The 19856-nt window shown below is 51.2% G+C and overlaps 1 protein-coding gene and 1 pseudogene across 1 annotated transcript; one reads left to right on the forward strand and one right to left on the reverse strand.

Moving 5' to 3' along the window:
* Window positions 1-3707: 3707 nt before the first annotated feature.
* On the reverse strand, window positions 3708-11018 carry LOC116548969 (UL16-binding protein 1-like). The gene is made up of 6 exons (XM_032274432.1): window positions 10880-11018; window positions 10187-10256; window positions 7723-7825; window positions 5636-5972; window positions 5138-5413; window positions 3708-4489 (listed from the first exon to the last, which is right to left on the reverse strand). The coding sequence occupies exons 1-6, from the start codon at window positions 11016-11018 to the stop codon at window positions 4374-4376; spliced, it is 1041 nt and encodes a 346-aa protein (XP_032130323.1). The 3' UTR covers window positions 3708-4373.
* Window positions 11019-12628: 1610 nt separating this feature from the next.
* LOC116548970 lies at window positions 12629-15819 on the forward strand (annotated as a pseudogene).
* The last annotated feature ends 4037 nt before the right edge of the window (window positions 15820-19856 follow it).

The following is a 19856-nucleotide window of genomic DNA, read 5'->3' on the forward strand; positions in this document are numbered from 1 at the left end:
AAGTTCATTAAAAGATTCTGTACCTGTTGTAAGACAAAGTTTCTCCTCTTTGGAAAAACTCTGTGGGCACTCAGGGGAACACACATATTTCCAACTTCTGCCCATCTGGGAAGTCTCCAGCCACAGTACCGCCACCTTCAGGCCTCTTGGTGTTCCAGCCTCCCCTGCAGCTCTCCTTTTACACCTGGAGTTTTTCTTCTGAGCCCATTCACTCTCCCAACTATCTCATTGAATCATTCAGTCATTCCTTCAGCCTCCAACCAACACTTAAATCGTGTCAGGCTCACTTGGTGATACAGAGAAGAATCATCCTCTGTGGCTCTGAGAAAAGACTCTAGATTCCTCGTAAGTGGGTCCTGGGTCCCCCTGGTTGCTGGAGGAGGTGGTGAGGACCCTTCATGGATGGGGAGGTGAGTGAGGTCTGGGTGGGTACAAGTGCCAGGCTGAGATGGGGAACTAAAGGATGTGACTTGGGTGGTGGGAGTGAATCATGAGGGTAGGGGTGGGAAGCGTCTGGTGAGCCCCTGGGTGTAGGTGAGTGTCTGTAGCAAAGTGCAGGGGGAAGGTAAAGGACAGGGAACCCTGGTGGTGCTAGAGCGTTTGTGTGGTAGAGGGTGTGTGAGAGCAGACTGTGTGGTTGTTGGGGTGTCTGTTGTCACATCTTTGCTGGATCTCCCTCCCTAATTTCTCTCCTTTATTTTCACCCCTTCAAAGAGCCCCAGGTTTGTGCAGAGGCCACAGCCTGGACTCAGAGCTCTACCTCTCATCAGAGTGGGCCTGGCCTTTGCTGACTGCAGGGAAGGCAGGGCTCATAACTGAAAAAGGAAACCTTCCCTGAGTCCTTAGCATGTGCAAAGACAGGGTTCCTGGCATGATCTGCTCATTTCCTATGTGTTCATAGCATTTGTTAATTTCCACACGTGGACATCCATGCTTAGAAAGCTGAAGAATATTCAGCACAAGAATGTCCAGCCACAATGTCAGCTGACTTCCGTGTCTGAATGCATGATCTCTAGATCACAGCCATTACAGTCACCTGTGGCCATTCCTATCCCCATCCTGGGCTGGCCTGAGTCAGAGGCTCCTCCTCCTGTCACCTGGCTCTCCTGCTCACATCTCTCCTGCCAGCCTCCTTCTGCCTTCCTGCTGTTTCCTCAGTCACTGACCCAGGTCACCCAGCTTCAGGGGTGGGGCTGCCAGGGCCTTCCTAGTGGCCTCCTCCCAGAACTAACCCGGGCTCCTATCCCCAGCCCTATGCATGGGAGGCTCTTCTCACACAGATTCCTGGACCTGCCAAGCTCTGCCCCTCCCAAGTCTGAGAACTGCCCACCCCCACCCAATATGCCTGTTGTCCTCTGGACCACCCTCCATGTGGCCCCTTCTGGACAGATGCTCTAGTGCATCAGGCAAGAACCTAGGTTCCTATGTCCCTGATCAGTCACAGAGGTGGCTGCCCTCCCATGCCCCTGTCCTGAAGCAGAGACAGGCCCTGGGCTTGGTCCAGGCCTCTTCCCCTTTCCCACAACTTCAGGACCCTGGGGACTGATGGTCACCAGATGCAGGTCCTCCCCACACGAAGACTGTGCGGAGTGGGAGCTCAGTGTCTCTCTCTCTCTCTCTCATTTAATGGGGAAAGAGCCGAGTGGCTGGGAGCAGAGTGGGACTCAAGTTCTCTGCCCAGTCCTCACCCAGGCTAAGCCCTTCCCGGCAGCCAGGGGCCATTGCACGCCCCCACCTCCTTCCTACTTCTGCCCACAGTTCCAGATGCCTTCATGGCTGCTGAGATGAAGAAGATGTGCTGGGGATTCCTTAGTTGTGTGTAGATGAAGTGACCACAGGGATGAGCTGCATGGAGAGGGGCTTAAGCTGCAGAGTCAGGCCTGGGCGACCATCGGTGGCTGTGCCCTAAAGTGAGCCCTAGATGGAAGCAGAACCCTCTCTCAGCTCCTGTGCCCATGGAAATCCAACCCTTCACAGATCTGAGTCTCATCTGGATTAGGCCATATATTTAGAAAATGTTGAAGGGACTCTGGGCCTGAGGTACTTCAGTCTCTAGAGGGGTCTGGGGGTTGCCTGCAGGGGAGGAGGGGGCAGAAGAAGCTGCCTGAGGCTGAGAACAGAGGGGGAGAGGGAACTATCTGGAGGCCCTGGCTTGGGAAGGTGAGGGGGAGGGGGAGGGGGAGGAGGAGGAGGAGGAGGAGGAGGAGGAGGAGGAGGAGGAGGAGTGGGGGGAGGAGGAGCTGTGCTGCATTTGTGGAGGTATTCACTCCTTTACATCAGTTTCTGAAAAATAAGTTTTTCTTGAATTTCTTGATGTGCTTTTTAAATAGTATGAAAACATGAAAAAAAAAATAACTATAGTCATTGCAGCGCAGTCCAGAGAACTTCTCTTTCTGCCACTTCAGAGTGAGCTGTCACCCTGGTGTGCCCTCCACCTTTAATGATGTCATCTGATGCCCCATCTTTCAGTGTTCTCCCTCCAAACCAGGACGCTCTCCTAATAACCACAATATAATCACCAAAACAGTTTCACATCCATACAAGACACCACCTCATGCTCACGCTCGACTCAAGGTTCACCAATGGCTTCCATAATGTCTGTTACAGAGATCTGAGGGATTAGGCATTTCCTATCTCATTTTGCTGAAGGTACAGGTGATGGTATTTTATTTGCACCATTTGTTGATCTGTATATTTTGGAACATATGTGGAGAAATCTAGATTGATGAGGTTACTATTTGTATGTGTCACTCAGAAGTCATTAATATATTTGAGACTCAATATTTTCCATCAGCATTTTGGTTTAATTTTTGCTAGTTCAAAGTGTCTAGGTTGATACAGACTAAAATAGAAACCTTCATCAAACTTGCAAAGTCTGGAGCTCCTTGTGGTCTAGAGATACACCCTACACATCTGGCAGGTGGCCAGCCAGAGGGTGAGTTTGAGCCCCGTGCTCACAGGGGCTTTTTGGTATCATCTTCAAACTTCAGAAAAGACACAAATGTTGGTTTAAGAGGTGGAGGAGAATCCGGATCACTTTTTTCAGACAATCCGTCTTCAGTCATTCCACTGCACTAAGGAACCTGTTTTTCCCCTTGAGCCCCAACCCTGGTGCCTGCATCTTGGACCAACCTCCTCCTCCTTTGTCACATCACAGAGTCAGCCCAGGCCCTGCACCTGACCAAGGGTGGAGAAAGGGGCCTGCGGGACTGAAGCTGGGAGTGATGGGCCTGCTCCCTCTCTCAAGGCCACTCTACCATCTGATGAGAGGGCCTAAAACATGGCAAGGGGTCGGGGAGCCTGTCCAAAGAGAGGGTTCTGTATTCCTGTGCCCTTGGCCTTGGGTGGGCCTGCAGGCAAACATCCCTCCTTCCCCTTCTTCCTCAGCCTCTCCTCACAATGGGAGCAGCACCCGTAGCTCTGAAGGTGACAGTCCCTGTTCCACGTTCTTCATTCCTAGTCCAGCCCAGTGGTGCCCATGGAACTCCAGCAGCAGCTCAGTTTCCCCGTGTCTGAGTCCACTCTGCTCCAGGCAGAGCCATCAGCCAACTCAGAATCTGGGATGCCCAGAAGGCAGGATGTCAGGGAGCCGCCTCAGGGCCCGGATTCAAACCCCATGGGTCCACGGGACTGACTTTTTTAAAAACCTTCTCATGATCAGCCTCTACTTTTCACCTGCCACCTTAATTCCTGGAACCCAAGCCACTTTCTGTGGGAAGGCAGCCCTGCACTCCCTCCTTTTGAATTAGGTGTACCAAGGTCTCCCAGCCCCCTCCTCCTAGGATTAGACCCAGATCTTTCTCTTAGCCTCAGAGATGGAATCCCCCTTCCCTTGTCACGCCTCATGTAAAGTTGCCATGATGCACCTAACCCAATTAAGAGGACTGCCCAAGTCTAAATTCCCGCTGCCTGCAGGCACACACCCTGAATAGGATCCTGCTCTGAATCAGGCCTGAACTGGCTAAACCCTCTCAAGTTCAACAGGCCCTGAGCCTTGATAAGGGCTCCTCCCTTTCTCTCTGGCCTCTGAAGGTGACAATCCATCAGAACTCAGGGCAAAGCTGCCCAGATCATTACCAACAAGTGACACAAGGTCTCATTCACCTGTCTCATTACAGGATGGAAAGTTCCCGGCCATGGGGAGGGGTGGGACTGTGGGAATTCTCCTTTCTTGTTTTCCCACCTCACCCATCTGCTCCTTGGTCCCTTCCCAATTCTTCCCACAGTACCTGTCACTCCTCAGATGCCAGGTAGGATGAAACCAGCAAGCCCCTCACATTCACAATACAGCCCTCACAGCAAGCTCCAGGGGCCATGCATTTATGTGGGGAAGTTGGAAAAAAAGCATCACACTTGCTGTGGGGTTGGCGGGTTTATTTAAAAATAATAAGTAGGATGAAGCAGGGGAGGAAGACGAGGAGGCTCCAGGTGCTGAGGGTTGTGGCCCTGGATTTGGGTTGGACTGTGCCTGGCGTCATGGAGGGTGGAGCTGAAATGAAAACACAAGCCTCACAGCCCTTGTCCAGACCCCAAATTAGAGGAGATGCCTCCTCAGCTCCTGCCACCCCAGGTCATCCTGCAAGGCAGAGGTTTTGTCCCACTTTGCTGGGGGGCAGCGGCTGTGACAGGTCCTGGGGTAGGAAGGGAGAGGGGGTGTTCCCTGTCTTCAGGGATCTCACACAGCTGCTGAGGGAAGCAAGGTGACAGCACAGCCCACCCTCCTGCTGTGGCGGAAGAGGAGGTGATGCCCCAGAGTGGGGAAGGGGAGGGTCTCAGGGCTGGCACTGGAGGTTGTTTTGATAGATTTCCAGAAATAGATCAGGGAGAGAAAAGGAAAAGTGATTCTATAAGGAAGGAACACTAACATTAAAAATGTGGAAACACTATGACACCCACAGATTCGAGGCTGGTGAGAAATCCACAGTGGGTGGAAAAGAATTAAGTGCAGGGAGGAAGAGGAGTCAGGAGGGAGAAGGGAGAGGAGGATGGGTGAGCACAGGCGCCCCCAGGAGGGCCCCCCATGAGGGAGTCACGCTCACATTCACTCCAACAGTCACACACACTCACACACACACTCACACAGCAGGTTGAGAAGATCTGAACTAAAGAGAGCTGTCTTTTTTCTCTTCTCACTTACTTGTTTTCTCCAGTATTTGTTTCCAGTATATCAAAAATTTTTCAAGCCACATCTTACAATCCCCCGTTGAAATTCTCTGGAAGAACATGGTCACATAACTGTTCTTCTCCCACTTCTCTTTCAACTGTCTGGCTCCAGGATGAAACACTGTCCAATTTCTGTTGTTTGAGTCAAAGAGGAGAAACCTCTGTCCATTGAAGATGAACTGCCAAAATGCTGTGCAGTATCCATGGGCTTTGTGCTCACAAGACATCTGGGCCTGCAGGGTGAGGGGCTCTGCCCCGTTGGAAAGAGATCAGCTCTAATCTTGACAAATCCTGAGCCCCGCCCTGCTTCCTTTACTGTCTCCTGGACTTGCTCTCTCTGCTCCATCCTGCCCATACTCCTCAACCTCTTGGGTGACACAGACTTCTGATTGATTCTTTCTATGAAACCAATAACTGCCTCCAAGTTACTACTGTGTCTGCTCCCTCCTCTCCTGGGCCATTTTAAACTTACCACTGGGTATTACATTCTCCATTTGAATGTTGGGCAGTTGCTCTTTGAGGAAATCCACCACATCTCTTAGTGTTTCAGTCTGTTCTTCCCAGGTTTTTGTAACATTGACTTTCTTCCCCAGGGAACCAAAGGCTTTTGCCTTATGGTTAACACAGTCATAGTGAAGAAAAGCCCTTTTATCCATTTGGCCTTGAACTTTACACCACCGTGGTTCAGGTCTGAACTTAGGAGTGATGATGAAGTCATAGGAGAGATGGTGTGTGTCTATGGAAGAAAAACAAGAGAGGGTGGGTGTGGGGGAAGTGGAACCTAAGATCCCTCTTCCCTGATGTGGTGACTACAGGAGGAGTCCTCTGAGAGGCTGGGCTGGCAGAGGAAGATGTCCCCCAGCCAGGGCTGTCATGCCAACTAGTTGAAGACTAGAGCATCTCCCTTGCTTGGGTACACAGAGGGGAAGGTTCCTGCAGCCAAAAAACCACATGCCCCCCAAGACATATCCCACCTGGGTTCTGCCCATGTCGGTCAGCACATGACCTTGTCATGGAGGTGCCAGGCCTGCTGTGGCAGGAAAAGGCCTGGATAAGGAGGAGGCTTAGCAGCAGCCCTTGTAGACTGCGGGAGGTGGGAGGAGGTGTGGGGGCTGCCCTAGGATGCTCCAGCACAGTGGGTGGGGTGAGGACCAAATTCAATTTGGATACAGAAGTGACTATTGCCATGTGTCCCAAGATTTAACACACTGGGAAAGCTCCTGGCAATGATGCCCATCTGCAATGAGGATGCATTTCTGGAACCTTGGAAAGGGATGGTTCCGAGGGCAAGAAGTTGAAAATCCACAACTTCTAAGCCAGGGTGTAGAGGAAAGAACCAAAAGGCTCAGAGAAGCACCCATGACAGAGTAGCCGCAGCATGAAAATCCAGAACATTGTCCATCCTCTGTGCTCATGGGGAGCCTGGAGGACTCCTGTTTACCCAGGATATAAAGAAGAGCCTGAGAGAAGACAGCAGAATCGGAAGAAGCTCATGGGTGCCTGTTGCTGAAGGCCAGGGTTGGGGGTAGGAGATGCTGTTCCTGAAATGGGCTCCCAGGAGTAATGGGATGAAAAATCCTGAAATAACAGATTTCAAGTGGAGGCTGTCAACTGTCAGGAGCAAGGAGGGTGCCATGATGGAGATGATTAGGGAAGTCACAATGCCAACTGAGGACTTCAGCCACAAGGAGCTATGCCCATGACATAAAACAAGGGTGTCCAAGAGGCAAAATAGTTGGAGACTCAACCTGGTTACTCTAGGACTTTAACAACAATAAATAAAGACAAACACAGCAGTGGAAAATTGGGAGATGAAAAGTGGACATTTCATTTAAAAATTGAGATAATTTGTTGAATTTCCTGCACTACACCACTTCTTAGACTCAGAATCCATTGCTAGAAACAGAATCCAGGTTCCTATGAGGAAAAACCTATTAACCCCACAGCAAGTGTGATGCCTCTTTTCCAACTTCCCCGCATAGATGCATGGCCCCTGGAGCTTGCTGTGAGGGCTGCATTGTGAATATGAGGGGCTTGCTGGCGACACAGCTCCTGTTGTTACTGCTAAACTCTGCTGCTGCTGCTGCATCTCGGTGACAGACAAACCATGCATGATGAGTGTGGTTGCACCTATCACCAGAGCCCTACGACACAGGACACTCTAAGATCCTAGAAGCCCCTGTGTTTAAAAAAAGTTTTATGTGAAGTTCATGGCAGTTCCTAACTGGAGAATCCCGATGCCCAGAAGCAAGGTCTTGCCACTTGGAGCAGTGAAATAAATCCCACCATTTAAAAGCAGTTCCTGTGAAGTCCTGAGCCCTGGCAGAGATGGGGTCTCCAGCGACAGGAGGGCAGTGACCGCACAGCCTCAGAGCTGCCATCACAGGGTGTGCTCCTCACCCTCTAGGTCATTAGGAAGGTAGGCCCGGCTGTGAGAAGACGCAGGTGGTTCTCCTGGGATGGACAGGAGCAGGGCCACAGGGAACCGAGAAGCTGCAGAAGCAGTTGGCCCCGATCCCCAGGATGCCACATGGCTGTACCCCCTAACCCTCAGCTTACACTTGAGGATTCAGGGAGGATCCCTGATGGACCCTGTGGATCATAGATGCCACTCAGCAGCAAAGTAGGGGAGAGTAGACCCCGAACCATGGGACCCCGACTCCTGTAACATCCATACCACCCAGAAGCCACAGGGAAAGTAGGACCCGCTTCTGACTCTTGAATTCACACCTGGACACTGCTTGGAGATGGCATTCTAGGGAACTGGGTCCCAATCACTGGGACACTGTAATCTCATGGAGGGACAGAAATAAAGGACAGTGGCCAAATCTGGTCCCCTTTCATTTACAGGTTGCCATTGTCTGCTGTTGCTCTACAAAGGGACAGCACTGGACACAGAGACAGAACCTGAAAGACCAAAGTGCCTCCTGCCTTCTTTTTCTAGAAAGGCCTTGCTGACTCCTGTCTGCATGTGGCAGGCCAATTCCCCCTGACAGTCACACAGACAGGCCTGCACGACACTCCGGTTACACAGACAGATTTCCACAGCACTGCCTTAACACTCAGCAAGTAAACCCAGGGAAATCGGTGCCCAGACATCAAAGCTAAAAATGAAACATGTGGTCAATAGGAGCCTTGCATGGGCTTCTCCCTGACCTGGAGCAAGCCAAAACAATAGAGACAGTCTTCATTCCTAGTGCCAGGACCTGTATCTGAGACAAGCCAAGGTAGCAGGGGCAGTTGTTTGAATAGGTTCATTGGAGAGTCTAAGGCAGCTCTCCTGACCAAGCTGTAAAGGAGATAAGATAGAAATAATCACCCTGGTACAACAGCAGACAGGCGATGAAGGTACTGGTGCCCTTTTAATCAGACTTAGTGAGCATTTTTGCCTCTGACCTTCTAGGTGTAATAAAATTAGTTCCCAGCAGACTTAGGTGAAAGCTACACTGCACATAGGCACATAACCCCAACCTATGTAAGCACTAAGAAAATGGTAACACTTTCAGTTGGTCTGGTAGAATTATCTCTGCCTTCTCCCTCTATCTGGTTACAGCAATAAATTCCCTTCTTTCCTAGTTTGTCTGCTTCTCATTATTTGGCCTTGGGAAAAGGCAGCCAGACAGGCTTGGCTCCGGGAACATGCACAGTGACTCTTCTCTAGGAGGCCGTCTCCCCAGTAGGAATCAGGTGGCTCTGGGACCCAAGGGCAGAAGTGGGTGCCTCTACTCGCCAGGGTTCCCAGGGTCATCATGGGGGACATGGTGTGTCCCATTTCCCCTGCACAGGTTCTGTGGGGAGTTAGGTATGTGTTTGCTGGGTGTGTCCTTGGGCAAAGGGAAGAAGGTGCCAGTTGGTGGGGGAGGTGGTGAGGGAGGCATGGGGGTGACAGGGCGGGGCTGAGGTGGGAGTGAGAGGATGTGACCTGGGAGGTGGCAGTGGATGTGAGGGAGGGGTGGGAAGTGTCTGCTGAGCCCCTGGGTGCAGGTGAGCGTCTGCAGGAAAGTGCAGGGGAGAAGGGAAGGAGCCCTAGGGGTGCTGGAGGATTTGTATGTGGAGAGCGGGTGAGAGCAGAGCAGGCCTGTGGCTGGTGGGGGTGTCTGTGATCTTGTCCCTGTGGAACTCATTTTTACACGTGTCCCGACCCCAGCTCAGGTTGCGGGGTCTCTGGTTTCTTCTTCCCGAGGGCAGGTGGGACTGCTGGGCTGCACTAGTGTGGCTAACCCCCTATATAGGCACCGAAGAATGACAGCTAAGCAGAACCCTGGCACAGTTAGGGCTTGAGGAATAGCTCACTTTATAGTGTTACTACTCAGCTATTTCCTTTTATATAATCCTTTACATAATCATATATTAGTTTATAGAAATAGGGCTTGAAGTCTCCCTTTATATAATCGTCTATATATAATCATTAATAGTTGATAATATGAGTGCCTAAAGAATATTTCCCTACATATATACCTATAATTATATCTTAGTTTATAATTGGAGGAATGCCTAGAGTGGACACAGTACAGGGCATGAATTAAGGAATAAGCAGCTTATAATGGGAGAAATGCCTAGAGCAGACACAGTGCAGAGCGTGATTTAAGGGAAAAACAGTTATACCAGGACAAGAATCCATGGCCCAGCCACCAGCGTTCAGTATCGTAAAGATACTCGTTGTATTGCAGGCTTGAGGCCAGAGCCACTCCTCCTGATAAAGGAGTTGTAGGACCTTGCTCCAGTTCTTGTGGAAGGCTGCCCTCAGAAAGGCAATCCACCTTGGTGACTGTGAACTTTATCAGCTCTTGCTACTGTGCTGCTTGAAAAGCATCTTCCCATAGAACCCATAGAACCCACTGGAAGCTGCCAGAAGGTGGCGGTAACCTTGACAGCTCTGTCACTGCTATGTGACTTAAAGCATCCTCCTATAAATCTTCTTAGACGTGGTTTCCCATAGATAGAAGTATCGCACACTGCACCCACTTCACTGCGCACGGCCCACCTTCAAGCCTCGGTGACCTAATGGGGGTGGACCCCTTACTGCACAGGGCCCTTGCCTTCGTGGGAACGGGCCCCTTGCTGTGCACTGTGCACCTCCTGGCCTAGGTGACCTAATGCGGGTGGAACCCATGTTTTATTGCTCAAGACCCTATCACTATCCTTAAAGATGATTTCACTCACTGCCCTGCCCCCTAACCTATGCACAATGAGTATTCATGCTTCTGGACATTGGGGCCTCGCCAGCCTCCGCGCGCCAGCCTCCGCGCGCCAGCCTCGCCTGATTCCGCTTATAGGTGGTGTGCCCCGCACCCCCAGCCCAGCTGCATTTTCTTTGTACTTTGTATCCTGTCTCTTTATTTCTCGGATCCTGCGCCTCAGCACACCATAAGGCTCACCCCATGACCCTGTGGGGCACTCAGCCTTACATCTGCCTCCCAACGTGCCCCACACACTAGGGAGCCCCGCCCCACCTCGCCCTCTGCAGCCCTCTGGCGCCCCCACCCTCCTGAGGGTCCTTTCCCGCCTCCTCTCCGCCCGGCTCCTCGCCCCTGAGGTGGGGAGACGCAGCAGCGGGGAGCCGACAGGGCGGGAAGGAGCCGCGGAGCTAACTGAGCCGCGGCGCGGGGAGATCGCGCTCTTCCTTCCAGAAACCTCCCCTCCTCTGAAACCTGCTGCAATTCGCAGCCCCCCAGGTTTGGTCCCCGCCTGGCTTAGGCTCCACATCCGAACTCACCTGCCCGCCCCGCCCCGGACGGGCAGCACAGCAGGAGGATAAGCAGGTAGCACTGAAGGACCGCGGGGCTGGCGGATCCCGACATTTCGGATCTGAATCCAAGGGACGGAAGACGCGGAGCCCAGCGGAGCGATCGCATGGCGGCTGGCAGGCTGGCTGTATTGCCCGGCAAGGCCTTTCAAAACTCCAGCCACTCCGGCACGTGTTCTGCCCCGCCCCTTGGGGGGTGCGCCCAGCCAATCCCCACAGGCGCCCCACCCTGTCAACTCCGTAGCAACAGCAAGGAAAACCCTGCCTCCTGCCCTCGCTGCTGCTTGAGGTTTTCGCTGCCTGCCAGTGCCGGAAATTCCAGCACCGCCTTATGTATTGACTACACTATTTTTTTTCCAGGACCGCCTCGTGTAGTGACCACAGTATTTTTTTTTCATTGTTTATTAACCCAGTGTGAACATTGATGCACAGAAAGGTGGAGAAAATGCACTGCAGTGTTCAGCGGCGACGGGGTCTCCCTGTCCTCGCCTGAACCAGGGACACCCGCCTTCCCTTTCCCTGCGCTGCGGAGTGACCGCCTCCCCGCCCAATGCACAGCCCCAGGCCCCGTCCCATCCCCGCAGCCGCTGCCCAAATCCCGAGTGGACGTGGTTATAGCCCGGGTAGATTTGTTTGTTTGTTTGTTTGTTTTTCTTGGTGACTCCGCCCAGGCTGGAGTGCACCGGTGCGATCTGGGTTCACTGCAACCTCGGCCTCCTGAATTCAAGGGATTCTCCTGCCTCAGCCTCCGGAGTAGTTGGGACCACAGGTGTGCGCCCCCAAGCCCGGTTAATTTTCATATTTTAGTGGCGATGGGATTTCACCACGTTTCCCAGGCTGGTTTCGGACTCCAGGGCTCAAGTGATCAGCCCGCCTGGGCTCCCGAAGTACTGAGATGACAGGGGTGAGCCACTGCGCCTGGCCCGGGGCTAGATTTTATTCCAGAAGCACCAGGCTTTCAGAGGCTTCAAACAACGTATTTTTCACTAAACAATGGTTAAGATGGTAAATGTTATGTTCTACGTTTTTATAAAAATTAAACAGCTTTAAAAAATTCTCTTAAAAATGTATGTCTTGCTTGGATCTGTCCAATGCGATTGGCAAAGACTCTGCTCATTAAGATCGAGGACAGCATTAGGACCTTGTATCTAAAATCACAACCAGTGAGACACTTTGCAGATTTAGAAAGCACATCAGAGAGATTGGCCCTGAGCTCCCCTTAAAACAGCACCGCCTTCCACCCCCACCCCCACCAGGTCTGGGGATGGTCCAGGGGGCTCAGCAGAGCAGGTTCAAGTGAAAGTGCCTCATGGTTCCCAACTGCCAGTGCTTGCTTTTGGCCTGTTCCCCCTGGGCAAGGGCCAGCCATCCTTCAAAGCTGGGCACAAGTACCACCTCCCATGTCTGTCCCTCAACTTTCCACAAGAAAGAGCACCCTCCTGCTCCCTGAGACCTGGATCCACAGTGAGTGCATTCAGATCTCCCTGTGTGATAATTGCTCACACACATTTCTTTGCCTCTCTGCTAGAAGCATGAGGTCCTTGAGAATATGCTAGATTTCTTTACAGCTTTTGAGGGAAGAAAGCCCTAGTGGCCTACTGTTGCTCAATCAGAATGTGATCAATTGTGTTTCCCTTGGGAGCAGGAGGCGAGGGAGGGGTCTATGCATGTGTGGGGCTCACTTTGCACACCCATCCGTGGCCAACCACACCTGATTCCATGGCTGTACCCACACCTCTGCTTAGTCCATGGATGGTCCCTGCAGCCATCCTCAAAGGGAAGCCCCAAATGCATCCTTGTCTTAATCATCATGAAGGCATCTGGAAGTGGTGGCAGAAGCCAGAGGGAGGTGAGAGGTCTAGTGGCCCCTGGCAGCTGGGAAGGGCTTAGCCTAGGGTGAGGACATGACAGAGCCCCTGAGTCCCACCCTGCCCCCAACCACTAGGGAACATCCTCCCTCCTCTTCTCCCTGAGCCTCTCCTCACCCTGGGAGCTGCACCCACAGTTCTGAATAGGACTGTCCCTGCCCCGCCCCATCCATTCCTGGTCCAGCTCAGCAATGACCTTGGAACTCCAGCAGCAGTTCAGCATCCCTGTCTCTGAGTCAGCACAGCTCCAGGCAGGGCCAGGATCCGGAGTGTATGGGAGGCCGGATCCAGGGGCATTGTCCCAGGACTAAGCTATATTCCTAGGGGGTTCCCAGAGATCTGGCCTCCTACTCCTAGACAGCCTCTTCAGTCAGCCTCCGCCTCAATGGCTGCTACCCAGGCACTTTCCCTGGGAATTACCTCCAGCATTTTCCCCTGGGTCGTCACAGTCCTTGGAAGCCTCTCGTTCCTGGGGTTATACCCCGTGCCTCTGCTCTTCTCCAGTGAATGGAATCTCCTCCTTAATCCCAGGAGGAGGAGGCTGGGAGACCTTGGTACACCTAATTCAAAAGGAGGGAGTGCAGGGCTGCATTCCCACAGAAAGTAGCTTGGGTTCCAGGGATTAAGGTGGAAGGCAAAGAGTAGAGGCTGCTCATGAAAAGGATTTTTTAAAAGTCAGGCCCATGGACCCATGGGGTTCGAGTCCGGGCCCTGAGGCAGATCCCACAGTTGACCCATGTAACAAACCTGCACGTGTACTCTTTAATCTATAATAAGAGTTGAAATTAAAATGAATAAAGAAAATAAAATGACATGAGGCAAAAAAAAAAAAAAAAAAATGGGTTTAACTGACAGGAGTGAGAGAGAACCCGGCACTATGAATTCTAACCCTGCTCTAGGCCAGGAGCCATGGCTTAGGCCTGTAATCCCAGCACTTTCTGAGGCCAAGGTGGGTGGATCACCAGGTCAAGAGATGGAGACCATCCTGGCCAACATGGTGAAACCCTGTCTCTATTAAAAGTACAAAAATTAGCTGGGCATGGAGGCTTGCGCCTGTAGTCCCAGATAGCTGGGAGACTGAGGCAGGATAATTGCTTGAACCTGGGAGGCAGAGGTTGCAGTGAGCCGAGATCACATCACTGCACTCCAGCCTTGGTGACAGAGTGAGACTCTGTCTCAAAAATAAATCAATATTTAAAAAATAAATAAACTCTAGTCATTTAAAATAATCTTGAGGTATATAATCATAATCTTATAAAAATTACGTATGATTGTACCAAAACCTTAACATTAAACACTGTGTATGGAATTTCAGATGATTTCCACCTTGTTCTTCATAGCCTTCTTTTTTGTCCTATTTTCAAGTAACATTTTTCATTTATCCTCCGGAAGTCATTGCTTCCAGGCGTTTCCTTCTGCATCCACCCCCTCCTTTTCCACTGTCCACCTCAGCCCTTCCTCTGGCCTGGGACTGTGGCTTCCTTGGCACTGAAGGCACGAGAGCTGCATTCAGCCTCGGGAGAGAGGATGCAGGGCAGGCTGGTCCTGCCTGCGTGGTCTGGGCATTGCAGAGGAGCCTCCCAGCTCAGGTCCTCTACCGCAGACGGCTGCGTTTCTCCACCACGTTAGCCACACCAAGCCAACCTTGCCCCTTTTCTGATTGGCCTTTTTCTCACTTTTACCAATTCCTACTTGAAAATTCATATTTTGGGTTAGGCGCGGCCACATATTCGGCTACCGGGCTGAGGTGCAGGCTGGAGCTCTGGCTCGGGCTCCCAGCTGCGAGTTTGGCTGGCCCCGCGCCCCTCCCGCCAGGCAGGCCATGCAGGGCCCTGCCCGCCCGTGAACTCGAACTGTGGAATGCCAGGCGGGCCGCCCTCCACAGTCATGTCTGGGAGGGTGCTCGTGCACAGTGTGGGCATCTCCCCGCAGGGGCTGTTCAGCGGCGTGGCCTTCAGCACGTTCATGCTCAAACGCTTCAGAGAACCAAAGCAGGAAAGACGTCCGTGGAGGATTTGGGCTTTAGACACTTTCAAACAAGCCACAGGAACGCTGTTCACCCACTTTGCAAAGGTATACCTAGCAGATTTCTATGAGGACCCTTGTTCACTGTGCCTCACAGCTTCCTCCTTGGAGCCACCGTGGGCAGGCCGCTCCTGTCCGTGGGGTGCGCGTCCCCAGCGTCCCGATGGAGTGGCAGCCTTGGGAGTCCCTGCGCTTCGGGGAACATGGAGACCCTCTGCAGTGTGGAGCCTGGGTCCGGCAGTGAGCTCTTTACATCGTGATCTTGATTTTTGAAAAATCTGTCGTCTTCATCACCCTTCTAATACTTCAGTGGAAAATGGTGGCCCTGTTGAATCCCATTGAAAACCCAGACTTGAACTGGCCAGCATCATGTTGATCATCCGCTTCCCACCATTGACCCATGTAACTTTGTCAATGCTTTGATGTTTTGGGTAGTGGACACTTTCCTTATGAGAAAGGGGAAGACGAAAGCTAAGCGACAAGAAAGGGGCGCCAACCAGGAACGGGAGCAAGGTCCGCTACCGGCGGGCCATGTCCCAAGAAGAGTCTGAGTCTGCCATCCTGATCTTTAGGGATAACCAGATCCAGGAGTCCCACGTGGAGGAGGACCTCGGCAGACTGACCCCCCCACAAGCTGCTGCTTCCGGCTGCCCCATGACACATTCCCATGGGGGTGACAAAGGGTGCTGCAGGCCACAGGTGTTCAGAGGTCACCCTGCAGCGTCGTTCCTTCCCCCTCTCTGCCCTTCCTTTCTACCTCTGCTCCTCTTGGTGTCTCTGCCCCCAGACTACTGTGACTTAAAAAGAGGAAAGAGGAGCAGTTTCACTTGCTCTACAAACACTGACCAAACATGCAAGGAAGGAGTTGTGTTGTCCCGGCGTTTTGAGGAACCCAAGGCCCTGCCCTGTGTCCCACTAGGTGGCAAGTTGGAAGGAGGCACAGGCACACAGATGGTGGGTGGGTTCCCTCACTGTGGTGCCACTCAGAACGCCTTCAGGCTAAAAGTGACTCATTGACCAATCTGGAACCAGAATGCTTTCTTACTGGAAATGGCTTTTGCAACTGTTGATTTCTGAAGCTGGTTTGATGAACTGTGAGTGTTACTGGATTGGGGTATGTGTTTATTTCCTACAAAGTACTTATGGGGCTAATGGGCAAAACAGAGATTTTTAAGTCTTCTGTATGCTGTTTGACTTATGTTTTAAGTTACATTTTCATACTATTGTATTTAAAAATTATTTTTAATCCACAAAGAAATGGGTTTGTTTGCCTTTCATGGGGTGTGGGCTAGCAGGAGGAAAATGTCGGGAGTTTTCTATTTGGAATATTGCTAGATGATCCCCCTAGATAAGATGAGACAAATGACTGAGGAGGGAAGGAGGTCAGCCTTTCTCTGGAATCAGCCAACCCAGTGGTTCTGTGAAGGTCAGACCCAAGCTTGGAGCAGCTAGTCTGGATGCAAATACAGGAGCTTCAGAGTGTGTGGAACAGGCAGGGCTCTGCCTAGGGCCTGAAAGCTCTAGCATTCCTGCTGGCAGATTAGAGGTCTTGGTTAAATCCGAGAAAGAAGCTTAGCTAAGAGGTCTTTGTGTCCAGGGTGAAGAGGGAGACCCAGGAATCTCAGATCAACTTCCCCTTTGACTATATCACACTGCATTTTAATAGAAGAAAAGGCTGACCAACTGGCGCCTCCTGTTTCACCTTCCTGTAGGTGGCAGGCTGGGTCTTGGGGAAACTCTCCGGAAGGCACTATTTGTACTTAAAACAAGATCAAACCAGAAACCTTTTCACATGTGAGTTCTAAAACTATGAACCGAAACCTTTTCATATGTGATTCCTGAAGCTGTAAATCAAGACCCTTTTCATATGTGATTTCTAAAGCTATAAACCTAAGATCCTTCCATGTGTAATATCTAAAGTATAAGCCTATATAAAGGCAGAGCCTTCCTTTGTTAGATGAGCTGAGCTTTGGACAAAATATGCTCAGGCTCCCAGTCGAATAAAACTCCTTTCCTCCTGTATTCGGTGTTCAAGAGATCTGTTTCCTGTGGCCGTTCCTGCTACATTTTTGGTGCATTGGCTGGGAAGCGAGTCTCAGATAGCAGATGGTGGGAAAAAGTCTCTCAGCTGCTTTGCCTAGCCCTGTGGTGCATCCCTGCCCCGGGGAGGGGGGGTTGGGGGGGAGGGAGGAAGAGAGGGGCTCCTGCTCGCTGGATGATGCATCCTGAGAGCACTCTCGGGCAGGTATTTGCCCGACACGGAGCGGAACAGGGAGGCCCCACAGTGTGGATCCACCCAGTGGCTGAACACTGAGGAGGAACGGGTATTTGGGACGTCAAGACCACTGAATCTGGTAAGATTGAACCCAAGAAAGTAGCCTGCCCCATTTTGGGTGCAAGCGTGGCCTGATCACCCACGGATGCCAGATTTGGCACTTTTGAACGTAGCTCTCTCTCTTTCTCTCTCTCTCTCTGTAACTAAACTTGGAAGTTTTTTCTTATGGTTTTGAATTGGAAGGAGAGCGATTGGATGTGTGTCTGTGTGCGTAGATGTGTCCGACCAGACTCATCAGTCATGAAAGGTATTGGGCCCATTAGGAGGGGTCTCATGCATCAAGCAATTTGTAATAATTAGAGACAGCCACATAAGGCTGAGTGAAGAAGTCTCTGGGCATTGCGAAAGGATTGAAGTGAATGTAAATTGGAGAGTGCTCTGTGCTGCGTCTTGCTGGGTGGGAACCACTGTGAGTGAACTAACACTCTCCTAACTGTGAGAATTGTTTCTTTGAAGTGTTAATATGGGTCACTCCCATAGCAAGCCCACCCCTTTAGAAACCATGCTGGAAAATTTCAAGCAAGGATTTAGTGGGAATTATAAAGTAACTATGACACCAGAGAAATTAAGGGCTTTGTGTAGGGAAGGTTGGCCAGCATTTACGGTAGGTTGGCCCCCAGAGCGGACCCTAGACAGGTCCCTTGTCTCCAAAGTAAGTCATGAGGTTATATACGGCAAGCTAGAACACCTCGATCAATATCTATACATAGACTCTTAGTTTTAAACCCTCCGAAGTGGCTAAGAGAGCAGGCAGTGACTGTTTTAGTGGCCAAGGGACAGACTGCTAGAAACAACCATCCCCCTCACCGCCAAGAAATGCAGACTCCCAAGGTCCGGGCAGATTCAGTGGCAGAAACAACAACTCCCACGGTTTTAGCCGACCCAGTGGCAGAAGAGTTTTTGCCAATAATGCTTCCTCTTCCTCCTCAAGGACTCCCTGCCCCTGGGCCAGAAGCCTCAGCATCCCCACCAGAGCTGCACACCCCTAAATCCCCCAGAGTAGACAAAAGAGAGTGTGGGAAAATTCTGCCCATTTCTGCCCACTTCCCAGAGGGAACTCCCCCTCTGGCAGCCTGTCTGCAAACCAAGGCCGGGGTGCAGATCCCTTTAAGGGAGCCAAGGTACACAGGAGTGGATGAGGACAGCCACATGGTACAAAGGTGTGTTTTCACATACCTGCGTTCACCTCAGCTGATCTTATCACCTGGAAAAATAACAACCTGTCTTATACTGAGAAGCCTCAGGCTCTCTTGGACCTAATGCAAACTATTATTCAAACTCATAACCCCATTTGGGCTGATTGCCATCAGCTGCTTATGCATCTTTTTAACACGGAGGAAAAGCAGGTAGTACTCCAAGCTGCTTCTAAATAGCTGGGGGAACATGTTCCTGCAGAGTACCAGAACCCCCAAGAGTATGTCAGTGTCCAGTTACCGGGAACTGACCCCCAGTGGGATCCAAACACCCCGGAGGGCATGCAGAGGCTAATCCAGTACAGAGAAGCCTTGCTGGAAGAATTAAAAAGGGGGGCCCAGAGAGTTACAAACATTAATGGAGTCTCTGAGGTTCTTCAAGGAAAAGAGGAAAGCCCTACCCAATTCTATGAAAGACTGTGTGAAGCTTACCATCTGTATACTCCTTTTGATCCTGAAGGTCCTGAAAACCAGCATATGATAAATATGACATTAGTCAGTCAGTGTGCAGAAGCATTAGATGAAAATTGCAGAAACAGGCAGGATTTGCATGCATGAATACTTCACAGTTATTAGAAATAGGTAACCAGGTGTTTGTAAACCAAGAGGCGGTAAGCCAGAGGGAAAATCGTAGGGAAGAGGAACTTTAGGCTCAATGGAAGACCAGCTTGATAGCTGCTGCTATGAGAGGAACTCCCCCAAAAGTGTGGCAAAAGGGGGGTTCCTGGAAAGCCCCACAGTCTACCCGCCCATGCCTGCAACACGATCAGTGTGCATTTTGTCGAGAAATAGGACATTGGAAGAAAAAATGTCCACAGTTAACTGGGGAACAGGGAGATCCTAAGCACGAGGATCCAGATGAGCATGAAGGGGCTCTGTTCAATCTAATGGAAGGGCCACTGGACTAAAGGAGAGGGGAGCCAGACTCATATGCCCCCAAAGAGCCTGTGGTCCCGACGATATCCCCATTGAAAAAAAAAACAAAACCAATGTTGTTAGAGCTATTAAGGTGTTAAGAGAACAGACTTTTTCATACTTAATGGACCGCCCCTGTTCCCCTTCTCCAGCAAAACTTGTTGTGAAAATTAAGAGCTATAGATATCCTATTCAATAATAAGAAAGACACCTTGCAGCTAAGACTGCCTCAGGCAGGGGTCATCCAGGCTCTCATTGTCCCTCAGAAAGGAGGGTGGAGACCTTCCTAGCCTGGGACTGGAGACTGGTTTTTCCACCCAAGCCAGTGCAGGGCTTGTGTGACTTTGCACCCAACTTGTGCATACAGTTGGGATTATTGCCAGCAGAGGATAGTTGGTTTACTTAATTGGACTTAAAGAATACTTCCTTAGCATTGGACTGGTCTTGGAGGGTCAAAAACTATTTGCATTTCAATGGGAGAAACCCAGAAGCAGGTGTAAACACTCAATACCCCTGGACCCAGCTTACCAGGGGCTCAGAAACTCTCTCATCATCCTTGGGAAGGCATCAGCCCGTAACCGCCCCCCAAAATCTTCTTTCTTGCATGCTGT

This window comes from Sapajus apella, unplaced genomic scaffold (genome assembly GCF_009761245.1).
Source record: "Sapajus apella isolate SASKATOON/1434 unplaced genomic scaffold, GSC_monkey_1.0 scaffold6, whole genome shotgun sequence".
Lineage (NCBI taxonomy): Eukaryota > Metazoa > Chordata > Mammalia > Primates > Cebidae > Sapajus > Sapajus apella.

Bases quoted from the DNA above. Each gene is read 5' to 3' on its own strand.
- LOC116548969 (XM_032274432.1), bottom strand. From the start codon at position 11,018: ATGCGATCGCTCCGCTGGGCTCCGCGTCTTCCGTCCCTTGGATTCAGA. The intron at 5,973-7,722 runs GTAAGCTGAGGG...CTCCTCCTGTAG, and splicing joins TCCTCCCTGAATCCTCAAGT to TCACCACATCAGGGAAGAGG. The intron at 4,490-5,137 runs GTAAGTGAGAAG...TTTTCATTTCAG, and splicing joins ACAAATACTGGAGAAAACAA to CTCCACCCTCCATGACGCCA.